Raw genomic sequence first — 20,945 nt, 5'->3', positions numbered from 1 at the left:
TTATTTTTGACGATCTAGTTTTGTGAAACCCTACGCTTTTTATCAACACGGGCCTCCAATATCAACACAATATGAGAGTTCATTGTAGTAGCTTTAACATTTTTAAACTGTCACATTGTTTACAAATGATTCAAGAAAAAGAAATGATGCACTATTATCGAGGCTGAGAGGAAAAGAAAAAAAGAAAAAGATGTAGGGAGGCTGTCTTCATAACATGTGCAGGTAACTGTTGTACAGATAATACAAATAATGTGTTGTTGATAATCTAATTATAGAGGTGGGAATCAGCACCATGGACAGCACCCAAACAAACAAAACATTGTGTTGTAGTTTTGGGCCCCTGAATGTAACATCTGTAATGTAGTTTGACACCAAAACTCTGGTGTTTTTGAATGAAAAAATGTAAATAAAGTGAAGACTCCGACATGTGACTGTGCAGAAAATAAAATTTAAAAGTCAGAGATATAATTTTGTTTGCTTGGCAGCCATGTCTTGTTGTTAACTTTCCCACAGAGAAGCTAAATTCAACAAAAATGACTCCCGAACACACAAATGTACTGTTGCTTTCAGACAATAATGGCTCTTTGTGGAAAAGACCTCAAGGGAAATGAAAACTCGCAATTTGGGAGCAATTTAAGGAATAAAACTCAGTCTGGAGAATTTTTAGGAGCACTCCTACAGAGAGAAGGAAGGAGAGGAGGAGGAGGTGTTTTGGTAGGGGGGTGTTTTCCCCAAATAGCCGAGCAGGGGTTAATAATCCCTCATTTCTCTCATGCACTTCAGTGGCAGCAGTCCGCGAAATTTCCAGTATGCATGAACACAAGCTGCGAGCTGCTGCGAGCTGCAAACCCTGCGGGACTCACGCAACTTTCTGACTCGACTTCACACTACTTCTCGCTATCTTTTTTTTTTTTTTTTTCACACAACACCTGACGGATGTTTAACCCTCACCGGTGCATCTATATTTTTTTGTCAATATCGCTGCAGTGGAGCCGTTTAAACCACGCTGAGGTGAGGGAGGGGAAAGAGAAACAACTTGTGTAAAATGTGAGGTATGTGCGCGGCGTCCTGCTGTACGAGCTGCTGCTGACAACGTGACACCACTGGACTATTTACTTCATCTTGGAGCCTAAAACCTGAATTTCTATGGACATGATGAACTTTAAAGTGCAGTGCATTTTAGTTTTCTTCACTTTTTATGTGCAAGAGGGATTATCGAGACATTATGAAGCAAACTTTGGAGCAAAAAGTCTTTTACAGGTATATTTTCCTTTTACCTTTTTCTCAGTTTTTTTTTTGTCAAAAGTTACTGAAGGCTGCAGCTCATGCCACTTTATGAAAAACACAGCCCTCTGTTTGAATCAAGGCAAGAGGACAGAGCTACAGTAACATTACAGAACTTTATTTTGTATTTAAGATAAGCATTAGGGTAGACCGGGGACAGTTGCAACAGTGGACAGCTGCAACAAGTCTTTTGCCTCTAATCAACATACTTGCCAACCTTCCTGATTTTCCTTGGAGACTGTCATATTTCTCCTGTTTTATGACAAAATATCTCACCTTTTTTCTTACAGAAAGTTTTAGAGGAAAAGAGCAATTTTTTTCAGCCTAATAAATATAACCTTTAGAGCTGCAACAATCATTCAGTTATTAATAATTTGTTAAATTAATCAGCAACTATTTTGACAATCAATCCATTTGAAGAATTTTTGAAGAAAAAAAATGTCTGATTTCAGCTTCTTTTTCCTCTATGACAGTAAACTGAAGATCTTTTGGGTTGTGAGTAAAACAAGACATTAGAAGATTTCATCTTGGGTTTTGAGAAACCGATCAAGATTTTTCATAATTTTCTGACATTTTTAAACAAATAACTGTTATTATTCACGATCAATCAAAAAGTGGCCAACCAATTAATCGACTATGAAAATAATCATTGGTTGCACAAAAAGAAAAGACAAAAATGTTTGTAAATTGATTTTTTGTGTGTGTGTTTTTGTAATCAAATTTGACATTGGACCACTAGGTAAATCTAAATGCTGTGGTCCCATTGTGTTTTCCAGTTAATAATTGTCAGTTATAATAATGGAGGTATCTAGCAAGCACATGATGTTCTGTCATGGCTGATAGGGTGGGGATGGTTGCAACACTAACCAGTCATATCAAAACAGACCACACAACAGTATTTATCAACATAAGTCATTATCAGTGCCATAAAAGTATAATTCACCTAAATACAAATGTGCATGTATAATAAAACTTTGCTGCATTGCAAATTCTTCCATATTCTTCCTGTATACAGAGACTGAATAACATCTGTAACATCTGCACATTGACGCAAGGTAGGCCTATGTTCTATGCACAAACATATAACATATAACTGCCCCCAGGGTTGGGGTCAGTTGCAACATCTGACTTCTTCCTTTCAAATAAATATTGCAAACAATCTGTCATATGTAATCATCTTTAAATGGTACTGGTAATCAGCAGACAGTTTAATTTATCGATATTTGGTTGGTCTAGTCCAAATAGTGAATTGCAAAAAGTGTTGCAACCATCCCTAGTCTCCCCTACCTGAACTATACTTCAGTCATATTTGGTAGACCTTCAAAATTTAAAGGTCCTTGTTTTCTAAAATGAGGTTTTGCAGCTATACTAGTGTCTTACATAGCTAGAACATATTATATAGTTTATTTTCTATATAAAATTTTAGATTTTTATGTTTCCCTATAAAGGGTTTCCACTCTTTAAGTTATTTGTTTATGTTAAATTCCCAGGATATGTGGTAATGTATTGACACAGCCATGACTTGTGTGCAAAATTAACATTGGAGACCAAACCGTGCAACCCTCGCTGGCCCTGTGTACAGTGAAAGCATTTATTTCCAGTTCCACTTCCCCTCCATTCATGAATGGCTTTGATTCAGACTATTTTGACACAAAATCTTGACCCAACCCTCACACAGGCAGATTGTGGAGATTACTTCAAAAAGGAGACATTTTGAACAAACTATGGACTTCATAAACAGTATTATGCCCCATTTCATAACAATGTGGCATTGGTCTACATCATAAAAGCACTAATAACAGATTTTTACAAAACTACCCATGATGCACTTGACTGATTTGCTGCCTTGTTTCTTTTCCAGAGAGTAAAACGTCAAAGCAAACCAACAAAACCAGTGGTAAGTCTACGAGGTTTCTGTCATGAAATATAAGGTTCTCAGCTTCTTAACCCTCGTTAAACATTTATTATGCATTTGCATGAGATATCAGAGATATGGAATGAACTAGGGGAGACTAGGGGCAATTGTAACATTGTTTACATTTTCCTCCATAACTCACAGGCTACTTAAAATACACTGATGATCTTTTGATGTAACAAATATATATATGTTCACTAACTGATAATGTAAGTGACATGTTTTTGCTAATAATGACAGAATTATAATATTCAGTTTATTTCATTATGTCAGTGCCTTATAATTGCTCTCTTGGTGGGGGCAACTGACCCCTTGCGAATCTACTCCTGCAAACAATCATACATTAGCAGCTGTAAATAGGGCCCTGCAGGCGTGTCAAGCTTTTTATTTCTGTACATGTTGAGGTGGTGTGCATGGGGCTCTAAGAAGAGCAATACTTGGGGTCTCGTGAGTTTGGAGCGTAGCGTCTTTTTTTGTAGTCTATCAAAACAATAAAACACAAAAGAGCACGCATGAGGAATGGCAACAGTAACAGTAATAGCAACAGTAACTACAGAGGGCGGGGTTTAGCGAAGAGTCAGTTGTAACACTGAAAAAATAAGTCATATTAACCCACTGTATCTCAAACAAAAGTACGCTTAAAGTAATCATTGTACTGCTGTAAAAAGTTAGAATTATTTTAGATGTCACTGTGTGAATTCAAAGCAAATGTCTTATTCTGTTTTTGCAGAAGATGAGGTAACTATTGTAGTTGTAACTGTGTTTTAATTCTTTAAATTGAGTTAGAAGTAATTTTACATTTAAATGTAGTGACATATGTTGATTTTCCAACAGAGAAGTATATGGACACAGACAGCAAGGTGCTTACAAGGGGATGGTGGCCCGATCTTGCAGACACAATAAAATTGCATATTCAAGCTAGCAACACCAACAGGCTATTAGGCTATAACCATACTTTGTTGATGTTAATTTTTAATCAGTAACCTATAGATCAAATTGATCTAAGTTTAAATTCACAGTCATCTAAATATTAAACAGCAGAAAAATACTGTTCATCCAGAAAGTAATTTTAATGATTCTGCTTTTTGTTGAGATGCAAATGTTCCTGCTCCTGTTCCACAGACAAAGAGAGAATCCTACTGAACATGTGCAGAGTGAGTGTCATCACTCCAGCTTGTTTCCGATTGGAGGAGTTATGTGTCTCACCATTGCCCTCTGTTACAATTAACCCCAGTCTCCCCTACTCATACAAAAGTAATACCTGTAGGACTAAATAACAGATGTGTACTTCAGTCCTGGTCTTGCCCTCTGTTATATAAAGTGAACTACAGTCAGGAAAGCAACCATCAGCACCTCTCATCAGTAGCTCCACTGTGGTTTCTCCTCAGTTTGCTTCTAGAAATCCCCTTAAAACATACAGTAATTCAGTTTGTATAGCACAAACCACAGCTCTCTTAAATACCAGCGAGCCAGAGGGCTGATGTGGCTCTCTTCCTCCAGCCTGTCGCCTCGTCCTGCAGTAATGTGGCCTGTTCTGACCAGATTGGGCTCAGCAGGCGCCGGCGTTGCCCGAGTAAACAAGAGGAGGACAGAGACACCATGCAGGGAACTGCTTTGTGTTGTTTCGTTGACTCGTCAGAGCGATCATGCAGGGCAGACCGTGATATGGGCAAAAAAAAAAAAAGAAAAAAGGTGTGTGTGAGGTTTAAGATTTCTTTTCTCATCAGGGTAGGACAGTGGGTTTCGGTAAACATAGCTGTCTTTTATAGAAATTGGTGGAATCACATCAGTGTATACAGCCATGTTTTCACCGCAGGAACTTTCCCCAGGGACTAGGAACCTTTGGAGGAACTCAGTGAGTTTCCACCGCAGGGACCAAGGTCTAAATTTGGTTCCAGGCAGATTATTTTACCCCCTACAACGTCCCTGCGTGGGGAGGAGTACTTTCCTTGTGGGTTGCAATGCTGAACATTTTGGGTTGGTCAAGTACTGCATTTTATTTCAGCCACCATTTTTTAAAATCTGCCGCCGCAGACCAGTTTGTTCTTTTGTACACTATGCTTTGACACGTCAACATTGAGTTACAGATGAAACCATATGACAGATGGACCAACAATAGTCTCCTCTATGCTTAGGCTCCAATCAGGCAGAGCACAGTTTTGGTAGTGAGAGGCGTCTTTTTCTAGTTGTTTTCTACAGGCAGGAAGTGTTTTCCATGCTGCTAATGCGCCTCGGGCACCTTGCGTTTTGGACACAGTTTTTGCAGGAGTGCCCTGAGCGCCTCGTGTTGAAAAGACTTTCTGTGGTGGCGACAACAAAGGACAGCTGAGTCGGTGCTTCTCTATTTTAAAGTACAACAGCCACGTTTTGCAACCTGCCAGATGCACTCTGTCTGATCCAGGCCTTACTGTTGTTGCAGTGTCAAACAAATAAGGATGCCTGTCCACTTCTTAGTATGGCATCATTGTTGCTGACAGTGTTTTTTCATATGTTAGTGGACTAATTTGCCTAATCTTTGCACGTCTTTAGACCTCGGTGAAAACAAAGTCAACGAAAGGCTGAAGGAATCTTTTAGTTGCTTGAAAAGTAGTTTCTGGGACTAAAAGTTCTGGGTACTTTGGTTGGAAACGTGACTTAAATGTGACATGACTGGTTATTTAATGTGGGGTTGACTCTTGTCCTTTCGGGATGTTATGTTCCCTCAATTCTGGGGATGAGGGGAGTAACAATAATTTAAAGTAACCAGTGGAAAATAAGGAAGGCAAACAAAGTTCTTTTTAATGACAAATTCAATTAAGATTTTCCTAAATAAATTTTAAATTATGATAATATTTTTTTGTGTTTTTCCCAAACAAAAAATGTTTAGTTATCGTTTAATACCTGTCTTCACTTTCAATAGCCAGTGAACATCAATACTAAGCTATTATTATTTATAGTAAAAGTTAACTTGACATGAAATTGGATCCACTCAAGACTTTGCCCACTCAGGAGCATCCATACTGAGCAAGCAATAGACCTCAAGTCAACATCTTGGCTATAGCCCCAATTTAGTAACCCACTTCTTGCCAAAATGATCTTGAAATTAGTTAAATTTAGTACTTGCCCACGCAGCTGAGTCTAACATCCCACCACAGAAGTGGACTGCACACATGCAGACTGATTGGCCCTGTCTTGCTGCTCTCTCCCTGCTTTTAAACACCAGGCCTTATTAGATATCGATTGACATCAGCTGCCGTCAATCACTGCAGCTGCGAGGAGGAGAGGTGCAGTACCTGGACCCAGAGAGCGCAGGAAGACACACAGAATACTGCGGCACATAACGCTGGACCTGAAAGTTGATGTTTTTTGTTCAGGTGGAGAAATCAGCCCACCAAGACCACCTTTCCTGCGTGTTTAAAATGATGCAGAATTTGCTGATTACAGAATTGGAAGTACAGAAGTTATTAAAAGATAAAATCCAAAATTTGGCTTGCAGCAAAACCAGACAGTGTTCAGTGACTTTTGCACTGTTTGCAGCACATAAAAAAGTGTGTGACTTTATTTTTCTTATTGAAAGTATCGAGTATTAATTTTTTTTATACAGTTTCCTACTATTGTACTTAAAATTCTGGTATTGTGATGTGTGTTAAGAATGTCCTCAGCTTCAGTGTTTTCTTTCTAACATCTTAAATGATTTGAACCTGTATTTGTCACTAGCTGAAAGTGACAGACTACCATGTGAGGTGTTCGGTGGTGTCCCGCTACGCTGTCACCACGGTCCAGAGTTCAGTATGGAACCAGCTCCCGATCACCAAGGAGGCCGCCTTCGAGGTGGACCTGCCCTCGTCTGCCTTCATCTCCAACTTCACCATGTAAGTCAGTCTTTCACTGCCTCTGTTCTACCTACAGCAGGGGTTTTTAAAGTCTGAGACTGCAGGCCTGCCCTCTGGCAAAACTTTGAAAGCACCCCCCTCCCCACTTAGTTTACTCGCTTAGTTTTTCTCGATTCCTTGATGTTTCTGGGATCGTGATTGTGTTATTTGATCATGTAGACACTCATCAGTTGAGCCAGGAAAGCCTAATATTGCTTTTTTGACATACTTCAGACTACACTGAGGTCTGTCCAAATGCAATTATTAGTTTCTGACTCTGGAAAAACAGTAAAATTCCCCAATAACGTACCTCAGAAGCTCACCCTTTTACCAAATCACACACATTTAGATTATTCTATATTATCTTCTTTTGATGACTATAGTGTAATATTTTTTCACTTCCATTCAATGAGCCTCCTTTGGGAGGCCTGGCTCCCACTTTGACAACCTGTGACCCACAGTAGACAGTGTTTCTATATCATCACCCTCTACATTTGTTCTTCACTGTATTTGAGTGTCTGTCTTTTTAATTTCCTTCAGTTCTAATCTCTAAGATCACTCTGAAAGTCAGGAAATGAGCCCAATCATCTTCTTACTTACTCTGTTTCAGATTATATTTCCTCTCAACAAAAGGGGCCTTCTTTGAAATTTCACCTACTGGGTCAAAAGTACTGAAGTTGGTAGGAAAATATTATTTCTTGTCTGTAGAAATATTATTTTCCTGCCAAGGGTGCAGTCGTCGTTACAACTGTACTTACCTGCTGTCCCTGTTTTAATTGCAGTTTGTGCTTATTAGATGAACCTTTATTATGAGCTGAGCGAAGCAGAAAACAGGTCAGTTTTAGCTCCACTTCCCACTTTATGCTGTTTACAAGGTTCATTATTGGAAGGTAGGTCAGCTCAATTTATGTGAATCATTCACGTTGAAATACCCTCTGCTCCTGGCGGTCTTTCAAGTGGGCAGACTGTTAAACCAAACTCCACTCTAAAAGTAGGTGTTTTATGGTAGGGCTGTATTTTTTCACAGTAAAAACTTTAGTTACATCATCACTCTTTTCTGATTCGCTTCGATCTGCAGCCACAATCGGCACACTTGTCATTAACTTAACAGCTTTAACTAACCTGTGATGAAGTGTTTGCCACAGGTGACCACTATGCATATTGAGAGGCCCGGCAATATCTTGCATCATTTTGGCACGATGGAGAGGTGTTTTCTTGAGGCTGGGGTGGCCGCGTCCTCTCTGTAAAAACAAACCCCCATTCCAAAAAACAGTTTGGACAAAATGCAATAATTTATCAAACATTTTTGACTGAGCAAGTTGTCTGGGATTGGGAAAAGTTGTGAAATGCTTAAACAACACATGTTAGGATCATTCCACAGGTAAACAAGTTAACTGATAACAGGTGAAAGTATCATGATTGTGTATTAAAGAGCATCCTCAAAAGGCTCAGTTGTTCTGAAAGGTACATGCAGGTTTTGGAGCAACATATGCTGCCATCCATACATCTTTTTCAGAGATGTCCTTGCTTATTTCTGCAAAAAGAGTTCAGGTACTAGACTGAGCTGCCTGCGGTCCAGACCTGTCTCTGACTGAAAATGTGCGGTGCATTATGAAGAACAATATACAACACCAGAGACTCTGGACTGTTGAGCACCTGAAGTCGTATATCAAGAAAGAATGGGAAAGAATTTCACTTTACAATTTGTGTCCCTAGTTCCCAAACACTCAACCAACTTTTTATGAAAATGTTGGAGGCATCAAATTTTATCAGTCTGAACATTAAATATCTGTACTGTACTTAACTGAATACAGTATTGGGATTTGTAAAAGTAATTTTCTCGTCAAAGGACAGGTGTGTAGGATTTAGTGGCATCTAGTGGTGAGCTTGCAGATTGCAAAAGCTTTGTCTCACTCTCAGCTCCAGAGTGTGTAGAAGAATCTATGATGGCTACAAAACTTATGCAAAAAGCTAAAGGCCCTATCTAGAGGCCGTGTTTGTTTTTTCTGTTCTGGGCAAATATGGCGGTTCAAGATGGCGACATCCGTGGAAGAGGCCCCACACCCTCTGTAGATATAAACAGCTCATTGTAAGATAACAAAAACACAACAATTCTTATTTTTAGGAGATTATACATTCATAAAAATATACTTATGAATGTTGTATTCAGTTTCCGCCGTTTTCTACCAATAGATACCCCTGAATCTCACACACTGGACTTTTAATGGGCAGAATCCAGAAATAAAACTTCAGAGGAATTATGTAAGGAACTAGAATTCCGGTCCGGAGGAGATGCATAATTTGATTACTAAGAGGGTTGCTCACCGCTCTCCTTCAAAAATGCTAAATATAAACAAAACAAATACGAAGTCAACATTACAGGCCAAACACCGACCCTGGAGCTGGATCTGGGAGCGGAAGCAGGTCAGGAGGAGGGGGATCGTGAGGGCAGATGAATACCAGGCTTTGTGACTGGGAGTCAGAAAGTTAATAGAGAAAATGACAGGAGTTTGCCCAGTCCCCCTTTTTCTCCCCCGCACAGTTTACTGAGGCAGCCGGCCAGTTTAGATACGCAACACACACACATGCCTGCGTCTGCTGTATGTATGCGTGCCTACATGGATGTAGATTTTTTTTAAGTATGTGTGACTGGAACTTGTGCAGCTTTTTATAACCAAAATCCTTCACATCGCTCTTTCATTTCTCAGACACACACACATATTTTCACATGCACGCTCCGAACGTATGCGGCCGACTGCACACCACCACATACCCAGAGGAAAATAAGACCGTGGCAAATGTGTTGCGTTACTTCTTTGGCATTTCTGTGTCTGAAACTAAGAACTCTGTGTTCGGCGTGCAGGTCACTGATGTACAGCCATTCCTGACCCCCTCCACCCCTCACCCCTCAGCCAGCCACACATATAAATACAAGCACCTCCATTTTCCACTCATGCCATTCTGCTCTGTCTCTCAAACAAGACCCGTTTCAAGCCTGTGGGTTTATTTTAGTTAGCCCTCGATGTTTTTTTCTCTTTGGATATATTTGTTCAAAGGACTTGACCTTAATTTAGCACCTTGTCACGTGACATCAGTGGTCACCAATGTCTGCGAAGTCCACTGTGCGAACTGGATCCCGCTTCTTGAACTGTGGTTTCGGTTGGGATTTTGCTGGGAGCGGCACTCCCTCGGAGCGTCATCGGCCTGCAGGATCTCTCTTCATTAATGCTGTTTTTAAAGGGAAATTACTCTTTTCCACTTACCCTGTTTATGACCCCACCTCACATGGTATGCACTGTAAACAAGCGTGATGCATGTTTGTGAAGCAGCTTTGTGATCGCCCTGGAAATATAAGGAGCAACATCAATTAAATCATGCTCAACAACTCAATGCGGGCCAGGCGTGTCTCTGAAATATAATCTGGCTACTGTGAGTCACACAGAGAGCTGTTTCTTCCTCTTTTCTCTATCCCATCAGCACCTCCAATGGCAAGGTGTACGTGGCCCAGGTGAAGGAAAGAGCTGCTGCCAGGAAAATTTATGATGCTGCTAAGAAGCAGGGAAAAACAGCCGGACTTGTTGCTACCAAGTTAGTACCAGGCAAAATGTGTTCTTTTTTCTTTAAAGGCATAGTTTGGAATATTTTATATAGGGATCTATAGGGTACTTATCGATGATCAGTGTATTACCTACAGTAAATACTGCTTGGCATGCCAGCAGTTTGGAGAAGCTGAGAGGAGTAACAGCACAGAAGCTAAGAAATGTACTGCTGTGGACAGGGTCAACAACAAAAGGTATTTTGGCCACTTAAAAACCATCCACCTAAAAAAATCTATTTCAGTTTAAGTGAACACCATATTTAGAATATTTTCACCACTTTACTTTGCTGTCAGGCAGCATTTTCTGATGGGAAACTGTCGTTAGACAAGCCAAATATCACTCTCTCCAAACAAACAGGACTCCATAGGCAAAAATTGCAGTTTTTCCACAAAGCACAGGGGAGTTGCTGGTCTACTGCTGCCTCAATCTGTTAGCTTGTTTGCGTTTTTGTGTGACTTTGGTGAATCAGGACTATTCTTTCAAAACACCAAAGCCACACATTAACACAAACAAACTAACAGAGTGAGGCAAAGGTAGACACACAGCTCTCATGTTCTGCAAAGTGAAATTACTGATTTTGCCACTGGAGTTTGCTCCAATATTCAGCTGTTTCCCTTCGGAAAAGGCTCTTCAACAGCAAAGTAAAGTAGGGAAAATATTCTATGTATAGCACTTAGAACTGATACTTTAAGGTGAAACTTAGTGGCTGAAATATGTTTTGCTGCTGATCCTGTCCACAGCAGTTCATTGCTTAGCTTCCATGCAGGTGCCACTCTCTGCTTCTTGTAAATGGGGGTGGGCCAGCCGGCATCTGCTCTAGGTAATAACACTGAATAGTACTTCATACCACCCTACATTAAATAATCCAAACTATTCCTTTAACTTCCACAAAAAATATCAAATAAAATGTGATTTCCTAGACTGGCATCTGAACCATTATGATGAGTTTTTCTTCCTCTTTGCTCGGTCATGTTCCAGAGAGAGGGAGATTGAGAAGTTTCGTGTGGCAGTAAGCGTGCCGTCAGGAGCTCGGGTGTTCTTCTCCCTGACCTACGAGGAGCTGTTACCCCGTCGACTGGGCCGCTATGAGCTCAGTCTGGGTCTGAGGCCCGGACAGCCTGTGCAGAACCTCACGTTAGACGTCAGTATAAGAGAGCGGACGGGCATCAGCTTCATCAAAGTCCTCCCTCTCAAGACAAGCCGACTGCTCTCCAACACTGCTCAAGGTAAAATCTTAGAGTTATTACATGTCAAAAGATATTTGAGATGGTTCCTTTGGATGACCCCCAAATATTATTTATTAGATGAGAAGGTTGATACCACTGTCATGTCTGTACAGTAAGTATGAGAGTACAGCTAGCAGCTTTTTAGCTTATCTTAGCATCAAGACTGGAAACAGGGAAACAGCTAGTCCGAGCCTGTCCAGGTAAGAAAAGTCTTTCCTGTAAAAGTGAGAAAGCAAGCATATTTCCCCAAATGTCAAACTGTTCCTTTGATGGAAGTGTTACAGATCATTAACATCTTAGCCAATTTTTGATTATTAGGCCATGGATTCATCTATGCACTGCTTTCCTACAGGTGATGCAGAGGCCCCTGCTTCCACACACATTGAGCGAAACGCTGGCTGCGCTCGAGTTGGCTACAGTCCCACTCTACAGCAGCAGAACAGCATCTCCTCTAAAGGTCTGAACGCAGACTTTGTCATTCAATATGATGTGGACCTCAGAGACCTCATGGGTGAAATCCAGGTCAGGAGCATCTTTTCACTTGTGGCTCGTCAAATACACGAGTTTGCATGTTTGTCACGGTTTAAAGATGGGTTTTGGTACCAGTAAAGTTTGTCTTCTCCCCTTTTTATTATGTATTTTCACCCTCTCTCAGGTGTATGATGGCTACTTTGTGCACTACTTTGCACCCAGAGGCCTTCCTGTTGTACCTAAGGATGTTATATTTGTCATTGATGTCAGTGGCTCAATGATAGGCACCAAAATAAAACAGGTAAAGTGGACAAACCTCACGGACACACTGTAGAGCCACAGTTCTAAGACAAGATGCAAAAAGATAATGCGGAATTTCTGTCAGTAATTCTGATCATTTCTGTCAGTAGACCAAGCAGGCCATGAGCACCATTCTTGGGGACCTCAGAGAGGGAGACCACTTCAACATCATCACCTTCTCTGACAAGGTTCACACTTGGAAGAAAGGACGTACGGTGCGAGCGACTCGGCAGAATGTACGAGACGCCAAAGACTTTGTGAGGAGGATTATCGCAGAAGGATGTGAGTTGAACTGAGATATTGTTTGAGCTGCACAGTTGATCATTTTATCCTCTTTCAACTTCCTCTTCATGCGATCGATCATGTGACCAATGGGACTAGAGCTTGTTCACAGTTAATCTCATGTACCATATCCCTAATTTCACATTTTTTATGTGGTCTTGAGTTTTAGGAACCCCTCGCCAAAAAATTGTAGTTCAAAAATTCAACTCATTGAAGTGATAATGATTCATATTTTAATATTTTAAATGAAAAACATTTAATTTTCAGGCACCCAAATAATGCCAAATAAGGTTCACAGCTCAGTGTGAGCAGTTTTTGAAATAAAAAGAATTCCTCAAGCTCAAAAAATACAAAGTTATCTAAAGGAAAAAAAAGTAAATTATCTCAAATACAGATCAGAAAAACTTTTAGTTTTAAACTTTTAGTTTATTTTAGAACTTAAAATTCAACAATCTATTGTAGTAAGTTGCCTTAAAATTTTGATGTCTAATTTTTTTTTACAGGGTACTAAAACTTTGCATATATCTTGATAAGAAAACTTACATTACTATACGGAAAACTTTATTCAGAACTATGTAAATCTCTGCTGGTTTCATCTGGCAGTTGCAGTGGCATTGCAGTAATAATAATTATGTTTACATTTAGAAGTATATTCTCTTTTCTGTGTTTTACCTGTGCCTTGCTGTATAATGAATTGCTCTCTGAGTACAAAAAAAGTTGAAGTTGATTTGTTGTCTGGCAGAGATTTGCAGTCCACTGAGTGACCTCTTCTGTTTTTTCTTTGTTCTCTTCCTTCAACACTGTTTGTCTCCATTGTTCCACTCTTTTGTATCAGGGACCAACATCAACGCAGCTCTGCTCTCAGCCGCTCAGCTCGTCAACCCTACGTCCTCCACCTCCTCCAGACTCCTCTCATCCCGCCGTGTTCCTCTGGTGATTTTCCTCACTGACGGGGAGGCGACCATCGGCGTAACAGCTGGCGACACCATCCTCAGCAACGCCAAAAGGGCTTTGGGCTCCGCCTCTCTGTTTGGCCTCGCCTTTGGAGATGATGCAGACTTCCTCCTCCTGAAGCGCCTGGCTCTGGAAAACCGCGGCGTGGCCAGGATGGTGTACGAGGACGCGGACGCAGCCCTGCAGCTGAAGGGCTTCTACGATGAAGTAGCCAGCCCTTTGTTATCAGACATCCAGCTGTCGTACCTGGACGATCAGGCGTTTGACATCACACGCTCGCTGTTCCCAAACTACTTCCAAGGCTCTGAGCTAGTGGTGGCTGGAAAGGTCAAACCCGGGGTGAAGGATTTAAAGGTGTCGATGGCCGCCACCGATTCGAAGCAACGCGTCAAGATGGAGAACGATGTGTTGATTTCAAACACAAAGGTGAACGGGAGTGCAGATTCACTCGACTGTTCAGCAGGATTAGAAGGAATCTCCAGCTTTGTTCACCGTCTCTGGGCGTATTTCACCATCAAAGAGCTGCTGCTGGCCAAACTGAACGCCACTGACCCTGCAACTCAACGGTTACTGGCAGACAAAGCCACCAACCTCTCCCTCAAGTACAACTTTGTAACACCGGTCACTTCTTTAGTCGTAGTGAAGCCAGACGCAGATGAAGCAGCTCAAACTCCAACAACTGCAAAGCCGACCACTGCGGCCACTACAACCACGACTGCGACGACTACTGCCATTGCTAAAATATCAGCTGCTGGTGCTGCAAAGAAGCCTGGCTCGCCTTCTAACCCCAGGCCAAGCAAAACCAAACCAGACCCTCCTCAGCCACCTCCACAGACTAAAAAAATCCCAACTTCCACGGCAAAAACAGCCATTTCACCGTCCAAGAAAACCACAACTACCTCCAGCCCCAGCTCCAGCAAAACTGCCCCAGCACCGTTCTCTGGTAAAAAGCCCACTCCTTCCCAAAATGAGTCCAAAACGGCCTCTCCTCCGCCTGCTGGTAAGATCTCCGCCTCTCTGCTAAATGCTCTAAAAACAGCATCACCCCCTGCACCTGGAAAAGTCTCCACCCCCCATCCTAAAACAGCTGCTGCCCCAACAACTACCACAGTGTTAACATTCACCACCAGCACCACCACCACACCTCCTGTCAAAACTGACCCTGCACTTTTGTCCGGGAAACCCCTTACCCCGCTTCCCGGTACAGTGAAGACAGCCCTCCCTCCTGTCAAAGTGACCGTCCCCTCCGTAGAGGCAGAAAACAGCTCCACATCTGCTCCAGATGTTCCTCAGCCTGAAGCCACCACCCATCTGCCCGAGCTGCCGTCTCCGCTGACCTCCCCCACACCGGCGCCGCCTCCGACTCTGGAAGACAACAACTCAGAGACAGACCTGAGCGTGGCCACCTTTGTGTCGGCCACCTTTGCTCCCATGCCGGGCGTGACAGACGGGCCTCGGCTGTGGGAGGCAGCGGGGCTTCTGGGTAGGTGGTACACTGAGTGTCGTCTGAAATCATGACCTTTCTGTGCCCACAAGAATTACAAGCTTACTATGAAGTGTGCAGACATTTGTATATTCACTCCTAACTGAATGTTCTTTATCTCTCCACTAGATGTCTCCACTTTCATTCAGAGAAAAGGTGAATTTTCTTTTTTCAGTGACAGATCGTTTTTCTGAGCTTTAATTACATTTTATCTGCTAAAAATGAATGACAGCTGTTTATATTATGACAATCAGCTACATGACAGTATTAGAAATGAATATTAACCTGTTCTGTGTTGTGTCTCTTACAGATATTGACCTTGTGAAAGGTGAGTATCAAGATTAATGCAGTTTAAGTCTTATCCTCTTGTCTTCAGTCTTATTCTGTCCCTGTTCCCCGTAAAATCAGACCAAGTGTCTCAGTTACAACTTCACCTACTTCCATGGTGCATGCTAGAGATGGGTGGATTGATTCTGCAGGATCAATACATCGATTCTCACAAGTTTCTTATTTGATACTGATTCCTTTAAAAAACTAAAAGTCGCACAGAAGCAACACAAGAGATCTTAAAAACAATTCACTCTGAAAGAAGGAAACTGAAGAAAAAGATAATTATCTTAGTTTAACCTTATGGACTTTATTACTTTAGTACCTGAAAAACAAAAAGTTTTATTTATATGATGCATTGTCCATGTGGCAAAATATATATAGGTTAAACATCCCGTTCCCTTGAAGAGTGTATCACAGGAGCTCCATTAAGAGGAATGATGTAACCCAGATTTATTGGATTAAAAAAGAAGTAAAGTGCCAAAAGTGCACATTTAAATTTTCTATGCCTGACCTGTAAAATTAGGAATTTAAATGCGTGAAACAAAGCACCTTTTTATTTTTCCCTCCACTTCATTAGTTTTTGCAGGAAAAGAAACAATATATAATTATAATAACAATATATAGATTCAGCCCACAGTCCACCAGGTTAAAAGACCCGATGCACCCAGTCATTTTGCAAACAACATCACATTTCATCTCTACTCTACTTTTTATGGGAATATAGAAAATTAAGACCAGCCAAAGAAGTGGTAATGTCAGTTTTCTCAGGAAAGAGAGAGACATGCATTTTGGATTTTTTTTTTTATTTCAAAAGCTTATTTCCAGGGGCCTGAATGAAGACTTTATATAATGGTTCCTAATTATCTCTCATTTATGTGGTTTTGTAATATTATATGATTGAGTTGTTTGATATATTTCTGATGTGTATATTCTTCGCCACATTAAATAGACATGTTAAGGCCTCTCCAGTTCATGGGCCAAATATGTTGTCAACCGTGTCCCTTATTGGACACTCCTCCACACCTCTCTGCCAGTTTGGGACAATGATTGGCCTGAAGCCACATGACCGTTTGTTTGTAATGGCTCCCTGTGAGATCAAACTCCCCTTCATGAGCAGCAGAATGTGTCCTGAACTCACTGCTTGTTTCCCATCTCTCAGACTACGATGCAACTTATGATTACGACTACGATCTCAGCTATGATGCCTGTAAGTTTTAAATGTTCATTAGAGGGTATTCTGTACTGCAGTTGCTTTTCAGGCCTTAAACTTTTAACTTCAAGTGCATTTCTGACTTATTTGTAGGGGATGATACTGCTGACACGGGATCATTTGGTAAGCATTCAGTGGTTTTTATTCACAGCTGCATGTCTTAAATAATTTGTTATTTATTGTAGAGATGCTGCTTGCAACACCTGTTTAGTCCTGTCATTGGTTTCAGTGCTTGGGAGTGAAGGGGACTGTCCTTTAGTTGAATGTCTTGTGCTTTTAGAACCTCAATCCAGATTGAGCACCGTCCGGGTCTTCTCCTCATCAGGTCAAGAACCTTTTAATTTATTTAGTAGTTTTGTAATGACACCATGAAAGTCATGTGAATATTTTAAATGCTCATGTTGTATTAATGCTCGTTGTTGTCTGCTGCAGTTGATGGAGATCCTCATTTTGTGGTCCAGCTGCCAAAGCTGCACCAGAACCTGTGTTTCACAGTGGACGGCAGAGCTAATGATGTTCTCAGGCTGTTGGAGGACCCAGAGAGAGGTACGCTTACAAATAATACACCTCATTTCAGTTAAGTGTATAAATATTAGAATTATATTATATATTCTACTATATTTACATATTAAATATCTTCAAGTTGAAAAGTATTTGCATATCATTGCATTCAGTTTTTAAACACCAACGCAACTTTTTTGGAAGCAGCGTTGACTTTTTAAGTGTATGACTAAATGAGTGTTCCCATCCACCTCAAGGGATCATTGTCGATGGCCGCCTGATGGGGGCTCCCTCCAAGCATGGCGTAGAAGATCGACCCCGGACCTACTTCGACCAGCTCACCATCTCCTCGGCCACAGGCGGCTCCGGCGACATCACGATCACCCTCTCACTGGACGCAGTGGTGGTGGAAGGGGAAGGGCGGGATATCCTTCCCATCACTCAGCAGGGATCCGTGAGGAGGCAGGGGGTGACGGTTACCGTGGACAACCATCGGAGCTGCTGGGTCGAGCTGGCCAAGGAGGTGCGCTTCCTGGTCCTGTTCCACCACTACAAACACCCCAGCTACCTGCAGATGGCTCACCTGGGCTTTTACATCACAGATGGACGGGGGTTGTCTGCTTCAACACAAGGCCTGCTGGGTATGTACACATCGCCTCTTCACTGCCTACTGTCTATTTTCCTTCTGTAATATGTCTCCATTTAGACGAGTTGAAAGAAAACATCCAAAATACACACTTAGGTGTTTGTTTTACTAAACTTTGTCCATTTGCATCTGCTGTTTTTTTTTTCCTAAAGTCACCAAAAGTCAGCGTTAGATAATGCCTAATTTGTATTATTACTTTACATACCCAGTATTATTTACCTCTTTGGCCTTGAGCAGTTATTTAAATGAAACAACTCACACATCAGAAAGTACCACATAGTGCTTTTTAAAAGGAGTCATAAGACAAAAAGTTTGGGAACCACCGATTTAATCTTAAACAATGTGTCATTGCGATGTAAAATCTTAAAAGGTTAACTTAGAGGGGAAATTTTGCACTTTGTCCAGTCAGTGTTGATGATAAACATAGTCAGCTGAAGAAATAAATTCCTCCTGGATGCATTGCACGCAGGCTTGTGACCATCACCCTAGCTTATAGCTAATTCTTTGCTGGCCAGAACAGAGTTAGGTGACGAAAATAGTCATCTAACACACCCCCTGGTTACCCAGAGGAGGAGAAGCTGAAATAGTCTGTAGTTCTTCCTTAAAACCAGTGACATCACTGTGACATCACTGGACGCAGCAGATTTTGCAGCAGGAGAACTCAGCTCTCTCTTTGATAAGCAACACAGGAATTTATTGCTTCAACTGACTACATTTACCATCAACGCTGACTGATATCTGCATGAAAATTGATGAAATTCCCTTTAAAAGTAAGTGATAACTACAGCCTTCGTTAAAACTGATAGTTCCATTTGAAATTAAGTGGAACATAAATATTAAGTAGCATAAAACTGGAATACTCCAGTGAAGATCCTCTTCAATGAATGTACTTAGTCACTGTCCACCACTGCTGTCCTTTACATCCATCTACAGGCCAGTTCCAGCATGCTGACATGAGCGTAACTGCAGTGAAGGATTATCTGGACGGAGGCGCTCAGAAGGAGGCCATTTCAGCCAGGGGGATCCTGAGGTGGGGATCGGAGCACCTGCCAGTCACCTTGCAAGACAAGACGCTGAAAGACACGGTGCGAAAACGCCACGCAGGCAAGTGCTGGGTGGTGCCCAAGGCAGACATAGAGAGACTACTGGGTCATCCATATGAGAGCTACGTGGTGGATCGTGTGTAATTCTAGCCGAGGCAGCTCCACCTTGTTGCCTCTCTGCTGCGCAGCTCATGTCACGGCAGTTTATCATGGTGTGGTTATTGGACAAAGGATGAGCAGGAACTGGGACTCCGTGAGGCTGAAATGACACGTTATCACAGCGTCTGAATGAGTCTAATATTCTGTGAGGAGCAGTGAAACACAGGTGTGGTTACAAAAGATTAGAGACTCCGGTGACAGACAGAGAAAGCTGCGTGTAAAGGAGTAATGAGGACGTACGGTTCGACAAGCATACTGCCGGACTGAACGATGCTGCTGTTCTCTCCATCAGTGAATTTGAATCGGACTCAAGCTCTGTGTTCTGTATCTGTGACAGAGACGCAATGTTCTCCTGTTCGCATGGCAACCACAAAATGTCCATTTGTGCTGCAGCCGTTTTCCTCCAAAATGTCTCGCACATCACAACTTTAAAGATATTTATCAGATTATTCTTATATTTCATCATGGAATAATTATTAGACCAAATATATTTCAGATTATCTGTAATTATTAAACTATCATTCTGTAAGTTGTATTTTTTTAGTAAAAGTGTATATAAAATATTATTGTATGTATGTATAGAAAACCTTCCCAGAACAGGTTACCTGACTGGATGTACTCTCTTAGAAATAAGGGTTCTGTTAGGGTTCTTCCTTAAGAGGTTCTCCCCAGAACCCTTTGCTTCTGAAGAACCCTTTTTTGAAGAAAGGGTTTGTCTAGACTGAAGGTTCCATTAAGACCCATTTTTATCCAAAGAACCCCTTTAGGAAGAAAGAGTTCTTCAAGGATTGTTGAAATTCTTGAAGAACTGTTTTCATCAAGGGCTTGTCAGGGGATCTTTGTACCATAATATGAGAAGGTTCTCAGAAGAAGCCCCTAGTTGGGTTCCAGATGAAACCCTTGGAATTTTAAAAGGCTCTCAGTAAAACCCCCAAGTGTGTTTCCCTTGGAATAAATAAAAGGTTCTTGGCTCTAAATAAAACCCTTGTAATATAAAAGGTTTTTTAGTGGAACCCCATGGGTGGGTTCTGGGTAAAACATTTGGAATATAAAAAGAATCTCAGTAGAACCTCCTGAGTGTGTACCTCTTGGAATAAATAAAACATTCTCAGTAGAATTCCCTCATGGGTTCTAGATAAAAGCCTGGAGCAGGTTCTCAGTAGAATCCCCTGAGTGTGTTCCCATTGGAATAAAAAAAGGTTCTCTGTGTAACCCACCCGATGGTTCTAGATAAAACCTTTCTGAATATAAAAAGGTTCTCTGTGTAACCCACCCGATGGTTCTAGATAAAACCTTTCTGAATATAAAAAGGTTCTTGATAGAACCCACCCAGAGGGTTCTCAATAAAACCCTTGTAATACAAAATGATTCTTCTCTAGAACCCTCCTAGGTGGGTTCTTGTTAGCATCTTTAGAAGGTGGAAATGTTCTGGATAGAACCCCTACAGACGGGGTTCCGAATGAAGCTATTACAACATCATACGGTTCTCTGCAGAACCTCTCCTAGGCGGGTCTGGGTGAAACCTTTCACAGATCTAGGTGTAACCCTTTATGCTGGGTTTATGTGCTCCTTGTAAAACATTTCTAAAAGGTTCTACCAGGAACAAAAAAAAAAAAGACTTCTTTTAGGGAGACAAGCTGAAGAACCCTTTACAGTTTCACTTTTGCATCTCCAAAAAGAAATGAAGTCAG

General features: G+C 41.4%; 1 protein-coding gene across 1 annotated transcript; it reads left to right on the top strand.

Annotated features, from left to right (window-relative positions):
* The first annotated feature begins 11 nt into the window (after positions 1 to 11).
* On the top strand, positions 12 to 20,129 carry itih6 (inter-alpha-trypsin inhibitor heavy chain family member 6). Its single transcript, XM_084720386.1, has 17 exons — positions 12 to 1,260; positions 3,146 to 3,181; positions 6,896 to 7,050; positions 10,528 to 10,638; positions 11,628 to 11,875; positions 12,228 to 12,397; positions 12,531 to 12,647; positions 12,757 to 12,928; positions 13,764 to 15,365; positions 15,495 to 15,521; positions 15,676 to 15,693; positions 16,855 to 16,902; positions 16,999 to 17,028; positions 17,186 to 17,230; positions 17,338 to 17,451; positions 17,664 to 18,047; positions 18,986 to 20,129. Exons 1-17 carry the CDS (start codon positions 1,147 to 1,149, stop codon positions 19,237 to 19,239), a joined length of 3,645 nt encoding a protein of 1,214 aa, XP_084576512.1. The 5' UTR covers positions 12 to 1,146; the 3' UTR covers positions 19,240 to 20,129.
* Positions 20,130 to 20,945: the final 816 nt, after the last annotated feature.

The sequence above is a fragment of the Lutjanus erythropterus genome, chromosome 6 (genome assembly GCF_056507025.1).
Source record: "Lutjanus erythropterus isolate fLutEry1 chromosome 6, fLutEry1.hap2, whole genome shotgun sequence".
NCBI lineage: Eukaryota > Metazoa > Chordata > Actinopteri > Lutjaniformes > Lutjanidae > Lutjanus > Lutjanus erythropterus.
This window is presented reverse-complemented; position numbering and strand designations above follow the sequence as displayed.